Source organism: Cryptomeria japonica, chromosome 3 (genome assembly GCF_030272615.1).
Source record: "Cryptomeria japonica chromosome 3, Sugi_1.0, whole genome shotgun sequence".
Taxonomy (NCBI): domain Eukaryota; kingdom Viridiplantae; phylum Streptophyta; class Pinopsida; order Cupressales; family Cupressaceae; genus Cryptomeria; species Cryptomeria japonica.
In genome coordinates this window covers 97438209-97461477 of record NC_081407.1, presented here as the reverse complement: position 1 = coordinate 97461477, position 23269 = coordinate 97438209, and the positions used below count along the sequence as shown (strand labels likewise).

General features: G+C 38.3%; 1 protein-coding gene across 2 annotated transcripts in view; it reads left to right on the top strand.

The window, feature by feature from the left end:
* Positions 1–23269, top strand: part of LOC131046017 (general transcription and DNA repair factor IIH subunit TFB1-3) — a 255073-nt gene that overhangs the window by 145633 nt on the left and 86171 nt on the right. For both annotated transcript variants that reach the window (XM_057979650.2, XM_057979649.2), the window contains exons 19-20: positions 4147–4260; positions 4423–4500. In XM_057979650.2, coding sequence (XP_057835633.1) covers positions 4147–4260; positions 4423–4500 — 192 coding nt within the window. The remainder of the gene's footprint in view (positions 1–4146; positions 4261–4422; positions 4501–23269) is intronic.

The window sequence follows — 23269 nt, the reverse complement described above, 5'->3', positions numbered from 1 at the left end:
GAGCGAGATTTGCTATTTTGCTCAATTTAGACCTCATTTCATCATTTCATAATCTTAGGCCTAGCCTTCAAACCTCTTCTCATCATAATCTCACAACTAGCCCTTTGCCTAGCTCAAACAAGGTGAAAAATAGGAGTTTTAAAGGATTTCGCCCTGGACCCTCTAGAAGGGTCAGGAGCGAAATTTGCATTTTAGGACAAAATCTTCACATTTTGTGATCACAACTTGCTCAAATGCACGCCTAAGGATGTTTCTAATCTCAATCAATACTAGGGTTGATGCAAAATTGGGAGCAAAATAGAGGTTTTAAGAATTTCGCTCTGGACCCTTTGGAAGGGTCAGGAGCGAAATTCTTCCTTAGGCTCAAATTCTATTATTTCTCTACTCCAAAATGCCTCCCAAGGCAAGCATACACTAGTCTTCTCTCCACCAAGGCCTAGGAATCCATGTCTTGATCTCAATCATGAGCAAATTAGGTGATTTTAGGAATTTCGCTCTGGACCCTTTGGAAGGGTCAGGAGTGAAATTCTTGATTTGCTTGTTTTCCTTCACCTAGATTCATTCTTCATACCTTGCTTTCCTTTGACTCTCAACTTTGGATCCCCCTCTCACAAAGACAATGGTTGTTTTACCTCAAAATGGCTTGAAAGGAGAATTTCGCTAAAAAATCATGGCCAGGGACAAGACCTATTTAGGATTTCGCTCTAGACCCTTTGGAAGGGTTAGGAGCGAAATTCAAGTTCTAGCTTGGAATCTTCATCATTGGTGGCCACAAGTCATTCAAAGGCATGCCTAGGGGCATCTTCAATCTTAATTCACCCTGATTCACACTTGGCTTGACACAAAATTGAGAGGAAAAGGAGAGAATGAGAATTTTGCCCTGGACCCTTTGGAAGGGTCAGGAGCAAAATTCACATTTTGAGCTCATTTCTTCATTTTTTTTTAACTCCAATCCACCTCGAAAGGCAAGGACACATCACTCCACTCCCATCCACGCCATAAAAACCAAGGATTTGACCTTCTCCAACGGGAAAATAGGTGTTTTCAAGAATTTCGCTCTGGACGCTTTGGAAGGGTCAGTTGCGAAATTCATGATTTAGGACAAATCCTTCACTCCTTCACTTCTCATCACTTCAAAAGGCAAAGACATGTTAATCCACTTCCAAATATGCCCAAGGAACTAAAATGTTGGTCTAAACAAGGAAGAAAATGAGGTTTATGGAGAATTTTTGCTCTGGACCCTTTGGAAGGATCAGGAGCGAAATTCCCAATCTTGGACAAAATCCTCACTTTTCAATGCTTTCATTCTCTTCCTAAGGCAAGAACATGTCCATTTACCCCTACTATGTCCAAGGAACAAGGCTTTTAGTCTAAACAAGGAAGAAAATGAGGTTTATGGAGAATTTTGCTCTGGACCCTTTGGAAGGTTCAGGAGCGAAATTCACATTCTTGGTTGATTTCACACTTCTTTGATCCAATCCACCGTCAAACTTGATCACACTCACCTCTCCTTACCACCATCAAGTCTATTTGCCATCTACTTAGCTCAAAATCCTCACTTTTCAATGCCTTAGGCCAAATAGGGGGTCAAATTGAGGATTTCGCTTTGGACCCTTTGGAAGGGTCAAGAGCGAAATTCTCATTCTAGGTTGATTTCACCATTTCATCACCTCAAACCTCCTTTCAAAGGCAAATATGCATCAAAGCCTTCCCAACACGCCTTAGAAGTCCACAAATTTGGTCATAGCAAGGAATAAAATAGAGGAAATGTGAATTTTGCTCTGGACCCTTTGGAAGTATCAGGAGAGAAATTTTTCATTTTAGGCTCATTTCTCACTTCCTTTCTCCTTTCCTTGGCTTGGATACAACTTGTTAGGCCTCCTTCCATCATTATCCAGTTCAAATTGGCATTCTCATCAAGATGTTGTGAAAAAATAGGGTCTTATATGAATTTTGCTCTGGACCCTTTGGAAGGGTTAGGATCGAAATTTGCATTTTGGGTTGATTTCTGACTTCATTTTTCACATTTCCTTATCTAAACAAGTGTTTTGCTGTTAATAATACTTGGGACATGGATTAGTTCATGGCTTGGGCAATGTAAAATGTCTTATGGAGGAATTCGCTCTGGACCCTTTGGAGGGGTCAGGAGCGAAATTCCTATTCTTGGCTCAATTTTCCTTGAGATTGACTTGACTTTGCCCTAGAATCACCCCTTGATGCATATCCTTCCATATCCTTGCAAATTTGCTCAACCACCCTATGACTTAGGTGAAATCTTAGGTCCTCTGTGAAATTTCGCTCTAGACCCTTTGGAAGGGTCAGGAGTGACATTTCTGATTAGCTCAAGTTTCTTGACCTATTTTGTTCATCTCACCAAGTCTGGCCTTGTCCAAGGCGTTCCCAGATCATCTTCACATCAAAGCATGCCTAGGACTTCATCTTTCACCTATTGGATCAATCTTAAACCCTCACAGATGATACTGACTCACAAAACTTCACTAACTTCCTCAAACTCAGACCAGTCATCACCTAGCAACACGAACAAAATTTGACCTAAGGAAAACGTTCAAAGAAACCCTAACCCAAAGCATCCATTGACTCACCCTAGCTCAAGCAGAGCCTGCTATCTTAGTGATCCCTCTGGCGATACTCAAAATGCAAAGGCTAATAGACAGGACCCTAAAAGACCTAGAAAACAAACCCTAGAAAGCAAAAAGTAGGGGTCCCCATTCGCAATGGGGTGATGTGTGAATACATCACAACAAGGTCCTAATGTCCCAAAACATATTGATAGGGACTCAATCATTTTTGTTGAATTTTGTTGTTATTTCTTTACATAAAAAGAAGCGTATAATGCATCATTGGGTCAGGGATTTCTGATAGCATCCTAAGTTGACCACAATGGAAGAACACAATATCTATTGAAAACAAGGGAAGGAAGAATATGATTGATTTGAGAAACCAGATTGTAAGCAAGGAAGCAACTTTCTTAGACAGAATCGGACTTGAGAGAAGATTGTGTTGACAGAGGAAAGGGTCCCATTGCTCTGATTTGGTTTGTTGTTTCCAACCCATGGTTTGAGACCTTTTGTTACGGGTGCAAAGTTTATACATAGGTTGTTACATCTTCTTCATCAATCTTTATTGCACTTGATTTGAACCCTCATGTTACAAGCCTAAATTCTTTGGCATTTACTGTTTATATACCTTGGGATATCGTCTTAGGCATTTATGGTTATCCTAAGTTTGGGGAATGTTCTATTAACATGAATTTACTATATTAAGCTAATTAATGATGAACCTAACAGATTTTTAATTGTTTTCATTTTCGCTTTCGAAGTCATAAAATCAAGTCCTCAACCCTAAAGAGAAGACTACTGGGTGCAATTTCATGCTTTGCCGCTATTCAACCTGGCATAGTTACGATGACATTGCTGTCTTTGCCATAATGATCATTTCGATTTATTCATGAGAACTTTGTGTAGTAACCAATTCTTTTTGAAAAGCAACACTTGAGGAGTGAAAAGAGAAAACACCTCTGCATCTATTACTGCTTTGTGCCTGATTTATTCATGATCAAGTTGTGTTTAATGATTGAGTTATACAGTTTAGTTTATGGCCAAAGTTGTTCAACTTTTTGTAATTCTTTATAAGATTATTGATGAAAAGTTGAGTCAACTATTTTGTTTATTTGCTTATTTATTAGTAGAAACTTTATGTATAATTTATTATTGTATTATATATTAAATTTATTAGTATTGTGTATGGTTTGTAAACATTTCTATACATTAAAAATATTAGGAATAAAATTTTGTTATTAGGCATGCAAATACTTTGATACTTTTGTTATGAATCTTCGTTGAATTAATTTCTACTTATATAATTGCTTTCCCTAAAATTTAATTCTCAAGGCTATCGTTCTATCAACTGTACAAAAGCTCATTATGATAAATGTAAATTTCACCTGACTTATTTGAAATGATGTGTTTTGGAAGTGGAAGATTCTACATATGGTGGGAGAAGATTGTCTTGTTCTTTCTTTTACAAAAGCAAAAGTAGATATGGAATCAAAACGTATAGTTTTTTGTAGTAAATAGAGAGGGTCTTCCATACTTTTATTTTCTTATCAACTATGTTTAATTCCAGGTTCTTAATAGCTTAACTCAATATATTTCAAGTACAAAGTATCACCTTGGGAAGAACCCTGAAAAGGACATTCTGGATAAACTTCCCAGGAAAACAAAGGATGAATTGTTGGAGGTAAGAACCCTTAGGCTTTGCCATACATTTTAGATACATTTTGCTTTGGGTTTCAAGAGATGATATTGTATGTTCAGGTTAATTCTTGAAATTGATGTACATTTGAGAATTGCTTTGTATTGTGATGTTTTGTGTTATATTTAATGATATCATTATCTGCAGCAATGGACAACAATTCAGGAACTACTTCGACATTTTTGGGCTTCATATCCACTTACTACTGCATTCCTTACCAATAAGGTAACCTTATTTCTAGTCATCTGTACAGATTGGATATTTTCACATATTGCATTTGATACAATGGGTTTAAGACAGACATAGATTTCACCTTTTCGATGAATTTTGCCCTTTAAATAAGAAGTTAGGAAGTAAATATGTTTAGTTCTTTCCCTAAAGAATTTACATGTAATATATTATTTTTGTCTTTACTGCTTGTTTATATCCATGCATAGTAAATACTGTGTTTGTTTGATGATATATAGGCCATAAATCTTGCCCCCTCTATTACTTTTACCATCTTTGTCACCTAGAAACATCAGGAATTTTCGTAGTTTTCTCATTTGCTTTGCTATTTTCTTTTCATGGATCATCAATGAGTGTGCATTTAAACCTATTCTTTCAACCCTGTATTTATGTTTGTTATCAATTGTTTATTTATTATTCTTATATATTGAAATCCTCCTTTGCATATATTTGAACGGACCCTCAAATAACTCATTATCAGACTGCTTTATATGAAAACTCATCTTGTAGACAATTCTGTACAACCAAACCATTTATCATCCATTCCCACAATGTCACACCAAGAGGCCAAAACCTTCTTCCAGAGTCGAGGCCTTGGCCTTCTCACAAAGAACACATCCCAAAAGTCTAAATCAGAACTTAAGATCTTTGGAGAAGTTTTACAAGGATTTATCTGGTTCCATGACAGAATGATAAAAAGAAAATGTGTGTTCCCTCAAGATGGATAGGTTACAAAAGAAATTATTCTCAACAGATGGCTCAGAGTAACAAAATCAAAGTTTTAATTTTGTTTATTTTTGGGTGTCTTCCTTGACCAGCAACTTCAAGAATCTGGGCTCAGAAGAACAGGAAATGGTTAGACTTCATTGAGATCTTAATGACGGCAAAGGCAAATGTAATGGTGGTTTTCTCAACCAATCAAGAAAAAGTTCAAAATTTTCAAGTTGCATCATCTTGTAAAGAAATCAGGTCTATTCATGAAGCATTGGTCTTGTGCCTTGCAAATAAATAAGGATCTTCCAAGAAATCACAGTTTGGGTAAGATTGATTGTACATCCAAGAGAATAGAAAACAAAACACTCTAAAGAAGATTTGAAATGCCGTTGAGGATATATAACAGCTTCAGCATTCACTAGAAATTGGGTACTCAACTATACATACATTTGGGTCAGTTTGTATCTAGAGTAACCTTTTCCAAATACAATAATTCTTGAAACAGGAGGGAATTGAATAATCAAGCAGTGGACATGAGAACATCTCCTTTAGATGACAGATCTGTTATGAACGCAAACATCTTTGCTATGTTTTACCAAGTTTCTTGGAAGGGGATAGCAGGGGACAGCTATGGATTTTTTTGAGGCTATTTTAGGGGATGGCAGGGAATGAGAATTAAAAATCAGGGAAATTTAAAAAATATAGGGAAATCTGAAATATTGATATAATAACATTGATAAGGCATTCATCATATATATATTATAGATCCTTAATACATAACAGTTACAACAAAATGCCCAAAGTGTCATGGCCCGATCCAAGTAGGGAATGAAGCACAAGGGTGGAATTGTCTTGTGGAGTAAGACTTAACAATTTCTTGAACGTACTAACAATCACCTGTTGACGTGGCTAAAGTGGGATAACCAACTCCTTCTGGTCAACGCAAAATAGAATGTTCTTGTTGAGTATTCTATCCTCTCTTGTATAAGGAATCCCTAATGCTGTTTTAGTTGATCAAAGGGCACAACCTCAAGGTTCCAAATGTCAGGTCATGACTGCGGGATAGTTCAATGGTTGGTGTGTTTTGCTGGTAACACAAGGGGCCTTACATTTACAACAAGCTGGTGTCCTGTGATTCTCAAACTGCGGAAACTAAAAGCATCAGTATTTGCATCTTGATAGAATACAGTTTATTTCTATCATATATTTTCTCTCTTATTTGTGCTTTCCATTGCCTCTTGATCTTGGCAAAATCTCACATGGTATCAGAGCCATTAGAGTGTCATTGGTTTGCTAATTGAGAGAAATTTGATGCTATTTGGGGTTGTGTATTTTGGAGCTTTCTATTGCAGGTTATTATTGAAGCTTGATGGGTCAAATCTGAGGTCACCATTGGATTTAGGAGGTCCAAGAAAGTCAGTTTTGCCTTTTGTTTTATCAAAATTGGACTTCGGAGGCCAAATCTAGAGGCATTTGAAGTTTGACGCTGCGGTGGAAATTTTCTAGAAATTATAATTTTGCAAGCATTTTTCAAATAGCGATATCTCACTCATCCGGACTCGTTTTTACGAGCAATTTTTTTTGTTTTGGGGTAGAATTTCATGATCTGTACAGTGGTGCAGGAGTTTTCTGGTTTTCAGATACAGGTTTTTCGGAAATCGTGAAATCCCGATTTTTACAACTTTGGAGGCTTCGTTTGGGCTCATATGGACTCCTTTTCAGGTGCCATTTTTTTTGAAATTGCATATTTTTTCATCTACTTTCATAATCTGCCATCTATTTGCAGTAATTTTAAGTAGAAATTGTATTTTCATTATTTGGCCATTTTTGGCATATTTGGTACTTGCATTTTTCTTGGATCTCAGTTTAGATCACTAGCAATATTTGTTGAACTCTCTTAGATCTCATTTTGAGAAGTTGTAAATTGAAATCAGAAGTCCACTTTGCCTTGTTTTGCAAGTGGCCCATTGTATACGCACTAAGTATAAAGTGCCAAAATCACCATTTTGAGGGGATTTCTTGATTGAGTATTTTGGGGGGGTGTCTTGTGTGATTGTGCCTCTCTCTATCTTGTGTTTTTTCATTTTGGTGCTATGGGTTCTCCTAAATTTCCACTTTTAACTCCTCATAATTATGCATTATCGAAAAATAAGGCATGGAGTAAACTAATGGAAAAATGACTCATTCATTATGTAAATGAAACTATTATAGCACCACCTAATCCTAAGGTTGATACTAATGCTCAAATTGAATGGCTTACGAAGAATGCTATGGCACTTGGAACTCTTAGAAAGTATGTATCAGATGACTTCATTTTTCACATTGATAAGTGTACAACAATTAAAGAGGCTTGGGATATTTTTAAGAAATTGTATGGTCAAGTTGATGAGATTAAGGGCTACAAGCTTGATAGTGAACTCACAACATTGGATCCCAAGGATTTTTATACAATCCAAGATTATGTCACAAAAGCAACTGAGTTAAGAGCAAAGCTAAAGGATTGTGGAATTGACAAAAAGGATGCTCAATTGGTTTATAACTTGTTGGACAAGCTTCCTTCAGAGTATGCAGCCTTTGTATCTAGCTTTCACACCCATAGGTTAGCTCAAGGTTCCTCATACACTTCTCCCTCATTTGATTCATTCACGGAGATGTTGATACTTGAGCAATCTAAGTTGACCATGATGGGGATTCTCAAATCTTCAAAGTCACAAGCTTTGGTGGCTGATAAAGGGAATCAAAGTAATCAAGGAAAAGGCAAGAATCAAAAGCAACTTAAGTCAAAACCACAAGAAGATGGAGCACAATCTTCCTCTCCACAACAAGGTGATTCACCATTCTCACCTAAGAGGAAATCATATAAGGACAATCTTTTTTGTGGATATTGCAAGAAGTCAGGACTTGATGAACATCATTGTTATAAGAAGGATATTGATGAGTTGAAGAATCTTCTTGGGAAGAATAGAATCAACCTACCTTCTAGAATGTCTACATCAGCTTCCTCTTCCAAGGATAAAGGAAAGGATCACTCTTTTGGGACAGATAAAGGAAAGGGACAAGCTCTTTGTGCTACTACAAGTCATGATTCAGGGAGATGGCTTCTAGATTCAGGGTCTTCTCATCATATGGCATCTTCACAGTCTATGTTTTCTACATTTGAGCCTTGCCACATGCCACAGATTTTGATGGGCAATCATACATACATAGATGTGATTGGGAAAGTATCTATTGCCATTGGGGATAACTCCTTCAATGATGTGTTGTGTGTACCCCACTTGACAAATAATCTTCTTTCCATCTATCAAATCACACATGGGGCAACTAGGAAAACTGTGGAGTTTACACCTGATTCAGTTATCATTAGAGACTTGGAGAGTGGAGCTATCATTGCGACTGGAGTGGTTGATCATGCATCTCGGTTGTACTCTTTTTCAGATTTTGGTCCTATTGATGAGGTTGATTCTTCCTATGTTGATGATTCAGATTTTGAGGAGAACTTTGGGCATTTGAATTTGGGGATTCTCACATGTGACCCCATTCTTGAGCCTTACATTTCATCTCCTTCTATTTATATCACACCACCTATTGCACCTGATGATGCAGCTAGTGCGACAGTTTTGCCTTCTTGTGATTCAGTGCAGCAAGATATTTCATGTCTTCCAGCTTCAGTTGATTGGGATGCCTACTTGACAGACATTGTAGGTTTGTTTGTGGACTCCTACATTGCAGATTTGGGAGACACCATTGATGACATTCATCTTCTCTTTGATGAAGATGATCCTTCTTTGATTGTTGCGAGGGATCAGTTTGACCCTCTTGTGCATTCTCTACGTGATCAATCTTTAGAGGTTGACATGATTGTGGATACTTTTGTACAACACTTGGAGGAGGTCTCTTTATCTTTTGAGGAGACATATGAGTCTTTGGATATTGTTCTACATTCATCTCCACTAGATCTTGGAGTGCCTTTTTCAGTAGTGTGGCAAAGTTTACTACCTTTGGAGGGGGTACCTTTCAGCATCGACATGGAGACACTTGAGCAGTTTTCAGAGATTCCCTTCATCATGAGTATTTTTGCTTCATCTTCCCTTCATGGTTGGGGAGACTTCATGGATACACCTTTGGTTTTGTTTCTTCCTAAGAGGAGGAATGTTGTTCGACGTTCGTGGAGCAGTTTCTTCATACATCGATCTTCTATCATTTTTGTAGATTCCAGATTGAGGGGGGGCTTCATAGTCTCTCTTCTTCTTCTCTCATATGGGGGGGAGTTTTTCCTCACATGGGGTTTTGTCCTTCACATTTTTCTATGAGAGTTCTCTTGTATAGCTTTCATCTCTCTTTTGGGGGAGGGTTTTTCTCTCTTTCCCCGCTTTGTGAGAGATTTCATTGCATTGGTTTTCATGCATTTGTACATGGGTACCTAACATGGCCTCGTAGCCGGGACCCATCTTTCATTGTGTAGTTGCATTGTAGACTTAAGTGCATTCCCCTAAGTTGCACTTAAGGGGGGGTGTTGGTGTAAATAATTATTCATTTTGGATATTATTACACCTTACTTAAGTTTACTTAGGAAATGCATTTTATAGTAGTTTGGGTATGAGACAATTGGGTGTTTGTGCCACATTGGGATAGTGTGTGTAGGAGAATTTCCACCTTTTATGGTGTTGATCTTGTTGTTACACTCCACATTCAGTGGGTGATCCACCTCATGTGGACTATTATATTGTTTCTCCTACTTACCCACACCTATTTCCTACCTACCCTTGTTTCTTATTGAGCCACATGTCATGTTTGTATGCTCACATATCCATATAGCCTTGCCTATATAAGCAGGCTCATTTTCGTTGTATGTAACGATTGATGATCCAGTTGATCAGTATTTTCATCTTGATAGAATACAGTTTATTTCTATCATATATTTTGTCTCTCTTATTTGTGCTTTCCATTGCCTCTTGATCTTGGCAAAATCTCACATGGTATCAGAGCTGGTCCATGTCTCACAATTTTAAATACATTAGATGGTGCTCACATGCAGTCCTTTTACAATAAAGCAGTTCAGTTTTTAAATTGATTTTTTGGAATTAAATCCAGCTATGCGTTTTTGAGAATGCATACACTTGTTGCATTCTGAGTGTTCTTTGTCTTCGGTCTTGAGGGTGGATCTCAGCTTTGTGGTTCAGGATGTAGCGCGCTTCTTCGTGCTTCGTCGTTTTGATCCTGCGCTCCTGCATCTTCTCTTCCCGATGTTGATCGCAATCACGTCTCCAATTTGCATTTCAGGTTGTCACCGTAACTCTTTTCAGCGACATCGATATATAAATAAATGATTACGACTTGAGTCAATCACTTCGAAATATTAAATAAATGATTTTAACAAATATTAAATTTTCAAGGCAATGTTGGGCATTGTTTCTGCGAATAAGAAGGTAAAATGAAAGATATTTACTTTTTAAAACATTTTGAATCCCCTTTATTTCATTTCACTTTTTGATTTAAAATTGTGCCACTTTTAGGGGGAAACTTAAGTTTTGAGAGCAAAAATGCAAGAAAGCCCCCTTTTTACTTTTCGGGCTTTTTCACCAAAATGTGTGATTTTGGATTTGACACTTTAAAATGCCTCTTAAGATGAAATTCGCCCATTTTACATCTTTTGCGAGATTTTATATTCTAACAAATGCCTTCCTTTTTAAATCTTCGAGTGAATTGGTGAAAATGAGCGATTTTGTCTTTAATCTTAACTCCTTTGTAAAATTCGGGCAATTGGACCCTTCTGAGCAATTTTTTTTATATTTCCTTTAAGTTGCAAACTTGGCCCATATTGGCATTTTTGCGAGATTTTGACTTGTTCTCTTTGCAAACTTCGCCCATTTTGGCATTTTGCGATATTTTGACTTATTCTCTTTCATCTAGTCACAAACTTCGCCCATTTTGGCATTTTTGTGATATTTTGACTTAATCTCTTTTATCAAGTTGCAAACTTCGCCCATTTTGGCATTTTTGCGAGATTTTGACTTATTCTCTTTTCTCAAGTTGCAAACTTCACCCATTTTGGCATTTTTGCGAGATTTTGACTTATTTTCTTTCATCAAGTTGCAAACTTTGCCCATTTTGTCATTTTTGCGAGATTTAGCATTTAAGCTTTAAAGGCCTTTTCCCTTTCAATGAAACTTGCGCCTTTTGCTCCCTTTGTGCGATTTACACTTAGCTTTCAAAGTGCCTTACTCTTTAGTGAAATTCGACCAATTTAGCCAAAAGTGCAATTTTTATTTGCTTTAGGCATTTTCACTCAGATGGGCAAATTTCTCTTCAGTTTCAAAACCCCCTTGTTAGCTTGGTCAACCGACTTAGATGTGAAATTTTGCTTTCTCATTTTCTAGGTGTGAACCCTCTAGGATTTAGGACTCAGGCTAGCTCAATTTTTAGGTCAAATCATCTTTTCTAGCTCAAATTTCCCACTGCTATAGCTTACCTTGCCTACTTAAAAAACTCCTACTCAGGACCTCAACGAGGCAAAGACGAAAAAAGGGGACCCTGTCGACGACGAGGAGTGTGTGCCATGAGCACAACATCACCAATCTTCAGCAGTTGGGAATATCGCAAGGTAAATATGATGAATTTATATGTAGCAAATAATATCTATTCAAAAGGAATCGATCCTTTCCTCCTCCTTGCGGTGATTTCCTCTAAAATGGGATTGAGGAATTAGTTAGACCAAAAAAACAGTGAATTAAGAAATGCGATTAAATTATGAAGAGGTGCGGTTGACAAGGAGAGGGCATACCTTACCCCAACGGTCAGAATAGGGGCATCATTGAATGATGTCAGATTTGGCATTTATAAGAAATTGAATATACAACAGTTTGATTCTGTATTATGGCTTTGGTATGAGTTCAAAAGACATAGCATCATGAATACTGTTTATATCTGCACACTGCTGAGTAATGATGTATTGCTGTTTATGACTATTTAATATGGCATAGTGAATATTATTTCTATTTGTTCATTGCAGATTCATATTATGCTGTTGCTTATGACTGTTTAATATATAGATGCATGGAATACGTGACATAATATAGGATGTTCTATATATATTCTGTTTTTCAGCCATGGTAGGGGTAATGAGGGATTAGGAGGGGAATGGCAATGGGGTATGTTGTGAGGTATTCACACATCGCCCCATTGCAAATGGGGACCCCCACTTTTTCTGCTTTCTTGGGTAGTGTTAGAGTCTTTTGCTATTAACCTTTGCATTGAGAGGTATGGTTGGTTAAGAGGCTAGGAATCAGGAGGATAGTCCTTCCTGTCAGGGGTAGATTGAAGTGATGAGAGATGAGGAGTCAAGCAAGAGTTTGCTGGAGGAGCACTCAAAGAACAAGTTCAATCAACAATGCAAGAGTTTCTTCACCCCCGAGTGACTTATATGCATCTCAGTGAGAGGTGATCCCCAGGAGCGAAGCAAGCAAGAGTTTGATGAAGGAGCATTCAAAGAACAAGTCCAATCAACAATGCAAGAGTTTCTTCACCCCCGAGTGACTTATATGCATCTTAGTGAGAGGTGACTTATATTGCTCTCTAGTAGGAGCGAATTTTGCTTCTATTGCTCCTCTATGTTGGGGCTTGAAATTTTGAAATAATTTCAAGCACCCTACTTTTGAAAATGGTGGTCACTTTATGGAAATGGCACATAATGGATGGTGAATGATTTGAGCACCTAGAGCAAAGAAGGATAAGATAAGGATATGAATAAATCAATTCTAATGGACCTCCATGAAAGGTTGTTAAGCTACCTTGTATTTCACATATACGTCCATTCCCTTCAAGTCATAAAGAGTCTATATATTCTAAACATATTGAAATATTTATCCCACTTCATGCATGAGCTAAGAAGTCCATTTAATCCTTCATCACCCCATCCTCATAACTCTAGGCATGTCATATATATTTGTTCCAAAGACTACTATCATCGGTCATTTTTCTTATGAGGATGATAACATCTCATAATAACTCGCCATCTCAAACTGTAGCATGTCATACGCTAATATGTTATTCCTACATGTTCCTAAACAAACTTAATACTTATTAGACCTACTAATATGCTGTCCCAACCTGTCAACTACCCAATATAAACTCTTGACCTACTAATTTTACTTGCCGACTGTTGTAGATTGGTGTTTTTGACCTGCAGAAAAGATGATGTGGAAAGAGAATGAAAAAAAGTGAAACATGAAAATATAAGAAAGACCCATTTCAGAAAATCATGTTTCCAAGCTCTAGTAAAAATCTTAGGTTTGTATGATGTGTTTTTGGTTGTAGACCATATAGAAGACCGTAAGTAGGCTGAAAAGCCTGTTATTTCGACCTGCATGGAAGATGTTGACTGGGCATGAAAATGTGTGAAAATATCAAATTTGAGGAAGATCCATTTCAGAAAACGAAGTTTCTTACTTCCACTAAAAATTTCAGGTGCTGAGGAGGTGTTTTGGGCTGTCGACCAAGAAAAAGACCGAAAGATAGCTTAAAATGGAGTTATCAACTAAACTAGTCTATTATCATTTTTCAAGGGTTCTTGTTAATTTTAATGTAAAATGGTGACTTTTCACCCCAAAAGGGGTATGGTACGCATTCAACCACATATATAAGTGGTGAAAAAATGTAGATATGGGGGAGGGACATGAGAAATATCAAATTTAATATTATTTTAAGTAATACAATCAGTATTTTCCTTTCAATTGTGCTGCGGAAAATCTTTGTTCAAGATCAGTTCTCTGTGATTTCATTTTATGTAAATGAATGTTATCTTAAATCTTCTTATGAAAGAATTATTTGTTGTCATGGCAATTTGATAAACAAGAATCATTTGTGAGTTCCTTGTCCTTATGTTTCTTGTCTAATTGGTCTTTCAAGGAAATTTAAATTCAATTGGACTAGTTGTTGTGGCCAACATTAATTAAATAGTATTGAGGGTTGAATTAGCTAACAAATTCATCCAAGTGGTGAATTTAAAAATTCTCTCATAGAGTTATACGTGAGGGTCTGGAAGAGGGTGACTCTGTAGCCCAAATGAAAAGATGGCACTGGTCTATTACATATAAATTTCAATTCAAGATCAATCAAATGATTACATATGTTTTTCAATTTCAGTTTCATGCAAGTAGGAGATAGGAGTAGGGTTAGAAGTTAAATTAATCTATTCCAAAAGTTCATGCCATTCTAAGATAGAGATAGAAGATAGGCTAAAGGATGACTAATTCTGCTTAATTGGAAGGTGCAACCGCCTAGGTTTAGCAGAGCTTGAAGAGTAGGGAATTACAATCACATTGATTTATTTCGTCAGTTGGCCAGAATTGAATGTTGAACCTGAACACAAGGCTTGGCATACCTTTAGGGTTTGGCTTCTTGCAATTTTGAGCTCCAACACTCTCCAAGCTCTCCGAGTCACTCAAACAACCTCTAGGCATTGTGTAATGTCTCAATTTGATCAAAGAATGCAATGAAACAACAATTAGGTCAAGTGTCTAGGCAATTTCGAGTGCTCCCTAATTGGAGTGAAAATTGTTTCCATTGCACATAGTTGGGAGCAATGTTGATTTCTTGAGCAATATTTGAGGAAAATGAGTGAGTTTATAAGTCTTAACATCTTGATCATTGGAGAAGTGAAGTTTATCATGAATTCAACCAAGGAATGAAGAGAGATTGCTAGTAGGGATTACTTACGTTGCTCCTCTCTAGGAGTGAAAAACTTCAACTGCCCCTTTCTCAGAGTGAATTTCACTTCTATTGCCTCAGGTTGAGAGCGAAGTCATATTCAAGGTGAGTTTTAAGGTATTTTGATGAATGGAAGCATAAATTGAGGCATAAGGTGATGATATTGAACTCAAGGATGCATTCTCTAGTCACTTCTATTGCTCAATGATGAGAGCGGAAAACAACTTCAAGTGCTCCTCAATAGGAGCGAAATTCACTTCAATTACTCTTGATTGAGGGCAAAATTGTTCCTAGAACGCACCTTGAACCTAGTTTGAAACACTCAAATGGATGGAATGAAGGAGAGTGGACAAGGAAGTGCTAAGTGTCCAATCTCAATCCACTTCAGGTGCTCCCTAGTAGGAGCGAATCCTACTTCATGTGCTCAAGTCTTAGAGCAAATTTCCTCCTAAGACCTCACATTGAGCATAGTTTGATGTATTTGAATTGAGAAAGTGAGTATAAGTGAGCAAAGGTGAGTTAGGTGTCAGCTTGAGGGGCACTTCAAGTGCTCCTCTTTTGGAGCGAATTTCACTTCAAGTGCTCCTTTGGAGCGAATTTCATTTCAAGTGCTCCTTCTTTGGAGGGAATTTGCCCCTAAAGCCTTGAATGAGTGCAATTTAGTGCATCTGAATTGTCATTAGTGAGCGAGACTTCATTTTGGAAAACAACTTCAGTTGCTCCTTCTTTGGAGCGATTTCAACTTCAAGTGCTCCCTAGTTGGAGGGAAATTTACTTCATGTGCCCAAGGTTAGGAGCGAAATTGATTATAGAGCTCTCTTCCAAGTTAATTTGATGCCTCCACTTGCATGAATGACAAAGTATTCAAACCTGAAGTGATGAAGGGCAGAATTGGACTAGGTTTGAGAGAACTTCTATTGCCCCTTATTGGGAGCGAAATCCTCTTCTCTTGCCTCTATCTTGGAGCGAAGTCATCCTCAATGCATTCAATGAAGGTGATATGATCAATTCTGCACATGAAAACTAAATCTTAAGAGATCAATTGGTAGGGAAGTGATGAAATGATGGTAAGCCTCCTTTGCTTCTCATCATGAGCGAACTTGCTCCAACTTCCATTGCCCACCCTTAGGAGCGACCTCTTATCAAACCTACAAACCACATAAAATCAGAAATCATGTCAAATTAAGAGATTATAGAGGCTATATATCATGTGTGTTTGATGCTCATTTGTTTGTTTTGTAGGAGGTGAAGAAAGAAATAAAAAAGACTAGGTTGGATGAAGATTGGAACAAGTCTCTCAAGAAGAAAATTTCAACATCAAGATCAAGATACAAAGAAGATATCCTCAAGGGAACTTCATAGACAAGCACAAGAAGGTGATTACACAAGAAACATTCACTAATACAAGGGCATGATCCATCTATTCAAGGTTTGATGCATTGAAAGAATCGACAACATGAAGGGAGTCACAGAGAAGGAATTCCAAAGGAAAGAACCAGTTGTGACATCAAGGGTTCATCCCAAGGCGGTATCAAGATCCAAAACTAAGAGGGAATCAAAATCTACACCTTGCACCTCCATGATTGAGACATTCAAGAGGATAGTTTTAGAAGAGTTAATCAAAGTTAGAAGATCATCATCATCACTGCTAAAGATGGATAATGTTGAGTATTAAGAGATATTACTCAATACTCATTCATGATGATGAATTAAGTCTACAAGAGCAAGTAGAGGTGGCATCCCAGTAACCACTCACCAAATCAAGGAATTCCACATCAGCATGTTGTTGACGTGTATTTTGTACACTATCAAACACAGAATAAAATACCCAAGGGTACCTTATCCTCTCTTGAATAAAGCCTCTGAATGCTGAAGATGTCGTGAAAAGGTTCAATCGGGATGACTTCAAGGTTCTTGTATGTAGGGTCTCTACGTGTGGATAAGCTCTTTGTGGTATGATGTGATTTGCTGGAATCACAAGGGGACTTACATTTGATGATTGAACGTTTGATCTGCTTTGAATATTGCTGGAACACGGGCTCTTACTAGCTTTGACTTGAAAAAAGGAAAAAAGACGAGGGCGAGGAGAGGATCTAATCCTAATACTAAGAATGTAAGAGCAATGAATGATCTTTGATGGAATTCTAACTAGGTCTTGTTTTGACATCGCAGGACCATCTCCACAAGGCTAGTGCGATCTTCGAAGGAAAGTTTTATGATGTTCAAATCATCACTGCAGGCATAGACACCATCAGGTTGATGCATATCAATGAAGAAGCGACCATTGAAGTTAAGCTTAAGCTGAATGATTCCAGTTGACTACACAAGGCAAGTCTGCAATCAACAAACTGCTAGTAGTATGGATATACGAATTCCACCATCAATCAAGCACATTTCTTCCACTCATCTAATAACACGAAATCAAATACGAGAAGTATAGAGACCATGCAAATTGTCGAATCGACCCATAAATTTCACCATTTCTTCAATGAAGTTAAAAGTCTTTTACAACAACATCTTGGCAACAATCTTTGCCTTCTCTCTCTACTCTACTCTAATTGCTTCCAACTATTCCTAACTATTTCTAACTATTCTCACCCTCTCACTATCTATTCTAATTATTTTTTTACAAAATGAAATGCCAGGGCTTATATAGTGCCCTCAATACAATTCGATGGCTTAGATCGATTTGAGATCAATGGCCAAGATTCAACAATGAAAACCCTAATTAGGGTTTGTTACAACCATTACATAACATTTAATGCTTGACCAATGATAAAATTGTATTGCTTGGACACATGTCCTCTCTAGAAAATTCGACCAATGAATAGCCGGGGTAGGTACATAGAAGTTTGTGCCACCTTCCATGAGTTAGGTACATTGAATCCGGAAATGCTGAGGTGGACCACACTGACTGGATGAGCGATGACTAGGATGCCACCTCGTCCGACACTTGTAACTTGGTAGATATTCAACTTGATGTTGTTGAGAAGCTAGCTTTAATTAATTCATCTGGAACTATCTGCTTCTTCAACGAACCCTTTGCTCTGACTTCTTGTGTCCTTGATTTGCAGGATGATGATGTACCTCGCCTTGGAATGCTGGATTGGAAGAGGTCGCCCTTATCTTGATGATGCTGGATCGAAGAAGGTCGTCCTTGTCAATGCTAGACTGGAGGAGGCCGCCCTTGTCCTTGCTTGATCGTCCTTGGAGGAGAGTCTTCCGACTTGTAGACCTTTTGAGCTTGGAGTCGCCATCTTGATACCTCCACTTGGGAATTAATTCTAAAAAATGATGCAAAAATAGGAGAATTCGCTAGGCAAAATGCAGATCAAGACTCTCTTTAGCAAAATGCGCCCCCTTTAGCTTGGAAAAGAACTCCATCTTCCACTAGCCTCTTCAAGATCTGGAAATTCGCCTTCAAATGTCTTCAAAAATCTGGAAATTATCCTCCAATCTAGCAAGAAATACGCCTCTCTAATAGCCTTCAAGATGAATTTCGCCTTCCTTAGTCTCCACACTTGGTAGAAATTCGCTCCACACAAGCTAGATTTCGCACCTCCTTCCTTGCTTCTCCAAATCGCACTTGAAACAATGAGTGAATGATTTGAATAATGAAAAACACACCCCAAATATATAGAGCGCTCACCTTCCACTTACCCATGAGGCCGACCTTGCAAATAAAGGCAAAAAAATAAATAAAATTAAAAGAAGAAGAGGCCGACTTGATAAAATGAATAAAAATGATACCCCAAGCGCTCCCTTTTTAATTTCAATTTCACAAAAATTAATTTTAAATGCCTTTATAATAAAAATTTCGATTTTCTAAGGCTCAAAATTAATTATTAAATGCTATGCGATTTTCATTAAATGCCAATTTAATTGAAATTTTTTTAAATATTTTGAAGTTTTATAGCGAACTTGGCATCTAATGCAATTTGAAGGATATTGGCGCCCAAGTATGGGAAAATAATAGATATCAACAAGATCGCTCTGGTCCCTTGGAGAGGGACAGGAGCGCCTATACCTTTTGGTCCTCCATCTTTCATTCTTTACGTTTGAAACTTCATCCTCTACGTCCAAAATGGGGTTCTCGCTTGGTATTTTGAGTTTAACCTATTCGATCTTTGGAATGAATGCCTTTTAAACCATTTTCGCCCTGGTCCCTTGGTGAGGGACAGGAGCGATTTTTGCTTTTCCTCCTTGGCCCTTGTCTTTTAAATCGTCAAATCAACTTGTGAGGGCAATTGATGATCCATGTTCGTTCTACGCATGCCAAACTTGTCTCTCCAAGACCAAATGAGCCCTCCTAAGGATTTTTCACCCTGGTCCTTGACTGAAGGACAGGAGCGAATTTTGCATTTGAGCTCAAAATTGTTGATTCTTGAGGTTAATTCCGCGTTCATCGTCCTTCGAAAGTCATTTTTGACCTTGTGTAACCTTGCCTTGACGTAACTTTTGAAGGGAATGGTTGATTCTGTAGAAATCGCCCTGGTCCTCCAGTGAAAGACAGGAGCGATTTTGCATTTATGGCACAAATCCTTAATCATATTAACATCGAATTTTCTTCAAGGCGAAAAACATTGTTTCTTACTCCATCTTGAATGTTTGAAACGAAAGAGGCATTTAAAAATTAGGCATACTTGACTATTTCGCTCTGGTCCCTTGGTGAGGGACAGGAGCGCCTTGGCCATCACTCGTCCAGTCTTGCGGTCTTTGCAACTTTGTTTTCCTTTAAAGTATTCCCAATATCGTCTCCATCATGTGCCTTGGCTTGGATTCACCTAAATTTGGCGGAATAGACTTGATAATACATTTTTCGCCTTGGTCCCTGGGAGAGGGACAGGAGCGCTTTGGGCAAAATAGGTCTCACTTGTGCTTTGCAATCTTCAAATTTATCTTCAATAGAGTGATTGCGTCTTCCTTCACCCACCTCAAACGCGAAACTTGCCTTCCTTTTGCCAAAAACTTGTCTTGAGGGAAAATCGCTCTGGTCCCTTGGAGAGGGACAGGAGCGCCCTGGCCTTTATGAGCTCATTTATGCCTTGTTATCTTTCAAAACTATCTTCAATGGGTTGATTACGTCCTCCTTCATGCCTTTGATGTCTCAATTTGTCCAAACAAGGTCAGGAATGACTCCACTAAGCTTTTTCGCACTGGACCCTTGGTGAGGGACATGAGCGATTCGCCTTGGACCCTTGGAGAGGGACAGGAGCGCTTTTCGCTCTGGAACCTCAGTGAAGGTCAGGAGCGAAATTTGACTTTTGGAACTCTTTATCAGGACAATTTTAATGGAATATAACATTTAAGTATAAGTGACATTTCCTTCTATGTTTCTTCTTTCTTATACTTTAAGTTATATTTCATATATACTTTCAGGATGTTTGAGAGTGGTTTCAGACCTCCAGGAGTTATATTGCAAAATCTAGTTTTTTGAGGTTTTTCAGTTTCCAAACTTAGTCAAATTTCAGGATCAGGACATTCCAGACTTAGCCAAATTTCAGGATCAGGACATCACTCAAGCCAGACTTGCTATCCTATTGATCTCCCCGACAGCACTCAAAATGCAAAGGCTAACTAACAAAACCCTAAAAGACCAAAAAAACAAACCCTAAAAAGCAAAAAACATGGGTCCCCATTTGCAATGGGGCAATGTGTGAAAACGTCACAACACATGTCCAGATGCAATGCACCTGACTCATCTTATAGAGGCACAAACTTCGAAGCACCTACCTGTTGTGACGTATTCACACATCGCCCCATTGCAAATGGGGACCCCTACTTTTTTTCCTTTTTGGGGTTTGCTTTCTAGGTGTTTAGGGTTTGTCTGTTAGCCTTTGCATTTTTAGTGTCTCCAGGGGATCAATAGGATGGTAGGCTTTGCTTGAGCCAGGGGAGTCAGTAGGTGCTCCAGGTTAGGGTTTCTTTGAGAGTCTTCCTTAGGGCCTGGTTTTGCTCTTGTTGCTAAGTGTGTCTTTCTTTGTGAGTGGGTATCATTCTTGAAGGTCCGAGCTAGGTCAAGTTGGTGAGTGATGATGTCTGGAATGTCATCTTCAAATGCCCTGAAATTTGGCTAAGTCTGGGATGCCCTGATCCTGAAATTTGGCTAAGTCTGGAAAACTGAAGAATTCTCCAAAAACTAGATTTTGCAATATAACTCCTGGAGGTCCGAAACCACTCTCAAACATCCTGGAAGTATATATGGAATATAACTTAAAGTATAAGTGACATTTCCTCACTTATACTTAAATGTTATATTCCATAAAATGATCTTGACGGAGAGACCAAAATGTCAAATTTCGCTCCTGACCCTTCCAAAGGGTCCAAAGCGAATTTCGCTCCTGACCCTTCCCAAGGGTCCAAAGCGAATTTCGCCCCTGACCCTTCCAAAGGGTCCAGAGCGAAATTCTCCATAAGACATTCTACTTTGACCAAAACCTAGAACTAACGCATTCCCAAGCTTGAATGAAGGCAAAAGCACTTGTTTGAATGAAGAAATGCGAAAAAATGAAGTCAGGATCATGGCCTAAGGTGAATTTCGCTCCTGGCCCTTCTAAAGGGTCCAGAGCAAAGTTCATATTTCCTCTATTTTTCTCCTTAGCTTGACCAAGTTTGTAGACTTTTGAGGCATAATTGAGAAGGTTTGATGCAACTTTGCCTTGGAGAGGAGATTTTAGACCTTGGGATGATGGATTGTAGCCTGGGAGAGGAATTTCGCTCCTGACCCTTCCAAAGGGTCCAGAGCGAAAATCCTTATAACCCTCATTTTCCTTCCTTGTTTTGGATGGGCGTTGGTTTATTAGGCATTGTGTGTGAGTCTTGATGTGTTCTTGCCTTGAGAAGTGTTTTGAAAAGTGAGGATCTTGTCCAAAAATAGGAATTTCACTCTTGACCCTTCCAAAGGGTCCATAGCGAAATTCTTCATAAGCGTTATTTGCTCCCTTGTTTTGGATACCAACCTTGTTCCATGGGCGAATTTGGGAAGGAAATAACATGTCTCTGCCTTTTGAGGTGATGGAACGTAGAAATGTGAAGGATTTTGGCCAAGATTAGGAATTTCGCTCCTGACCCTTCCAAAGGGTCTAGAGCGAAAATCCTTATGCACCTCAATTTATCACTTGTCAAGACCAATTTCATAGTTCCTTAGGCATGTTTGGGGGATTTTTGACATGTTCTGACCTTAGGAGGTGAGTAAAGGTGGATGAGATGAAGATTTTAGCCGAGAATAGGAATTTCGCTCCTGACCCTTCCAAAGGGTTCAGAGCGAAATTCATCATGAACCTTGTTTGTTAGGATGGACTAGAAACCTTGTTCCTAATATGGAAGATGATCTAATTTTGCCTTATGAGGTGGTTTGAAGTTTGAAAAGTGAGCAATCTAGCCTGGAATGAGATTTTCGCTCCTGACCCTTCCAAAGGGTCCAGAACGAAAATCTTCTTGAAGCTCATTTTATTTCCTTGTTTGACTAAATTTTGATTTGCAGGGTATCTTGGAAGGAAGGTGGGACATCCTTGTTGCCTTTGAAGGTTTGAAAGCATATGAAAATGAAGGATTTTGGACCAAAAAGGAAATTTCGCTCTTGACCCTTCCAAAGGGTCCAAAGCGAAATTCCTAAAAACTCATATTTTTGCATTGAAGAAGGTCAAGTATTTGATTTGTTATGACGTAGATGGAAGAAAAATAACTTGTCTTTGCCTCTTGAGGTCGTTTTAAAAGGGAGAAATGAAGGATCTAGCCCAAGTCAAGATTTTCGCTCTTGACCCTTCCAAAGGGTCCAGAGCAAAAATCTCTCTAAGAGACATTTCTTGCCTTATTTGGCCAAATTTTGGTGTCCAAAGCATGATGAGAAGAAGAATGAACATGTTGGAATCCTTGGGGATGTTTAGAAGTTGTGAAAATGAAGGATTCTAGCCAGGAAAGGAAATTTCGCTCCTGACCCTTCCAAAGGGTCCAGAGCGAAATTCCTTATAAACCTACTGTTTGACCTTTCTTGGACATGAAACCTTGTTTCTAGGGCAATGAAAGATGAAATCCTACCTTGCAAAGAAGTTTCAAGTTGAAAAAATGATGATTTTTGGTCAAGAATGAGAATTTCGCTCCTGACCTTTCCAAAGGGTCCAAAGCGAATTTTCTCAAAACCTCTTTTTGCTATCAAAGTTTTTGCTAGATCAAGTGTGGGATAAGGTAAAATCAAGATGAAGTTGCCCCTAAGACTGACTTTGAATTGCTATAAACCATGAAAGATGAATAAATTGAGCCTAAAAGTGATTTTCGCTCCTGACCCTTCCAAAGGGTCCACAGCGAAAATCCTTAAAATCATCTTTTCTTCCAAATTTTGAGCAAAGCC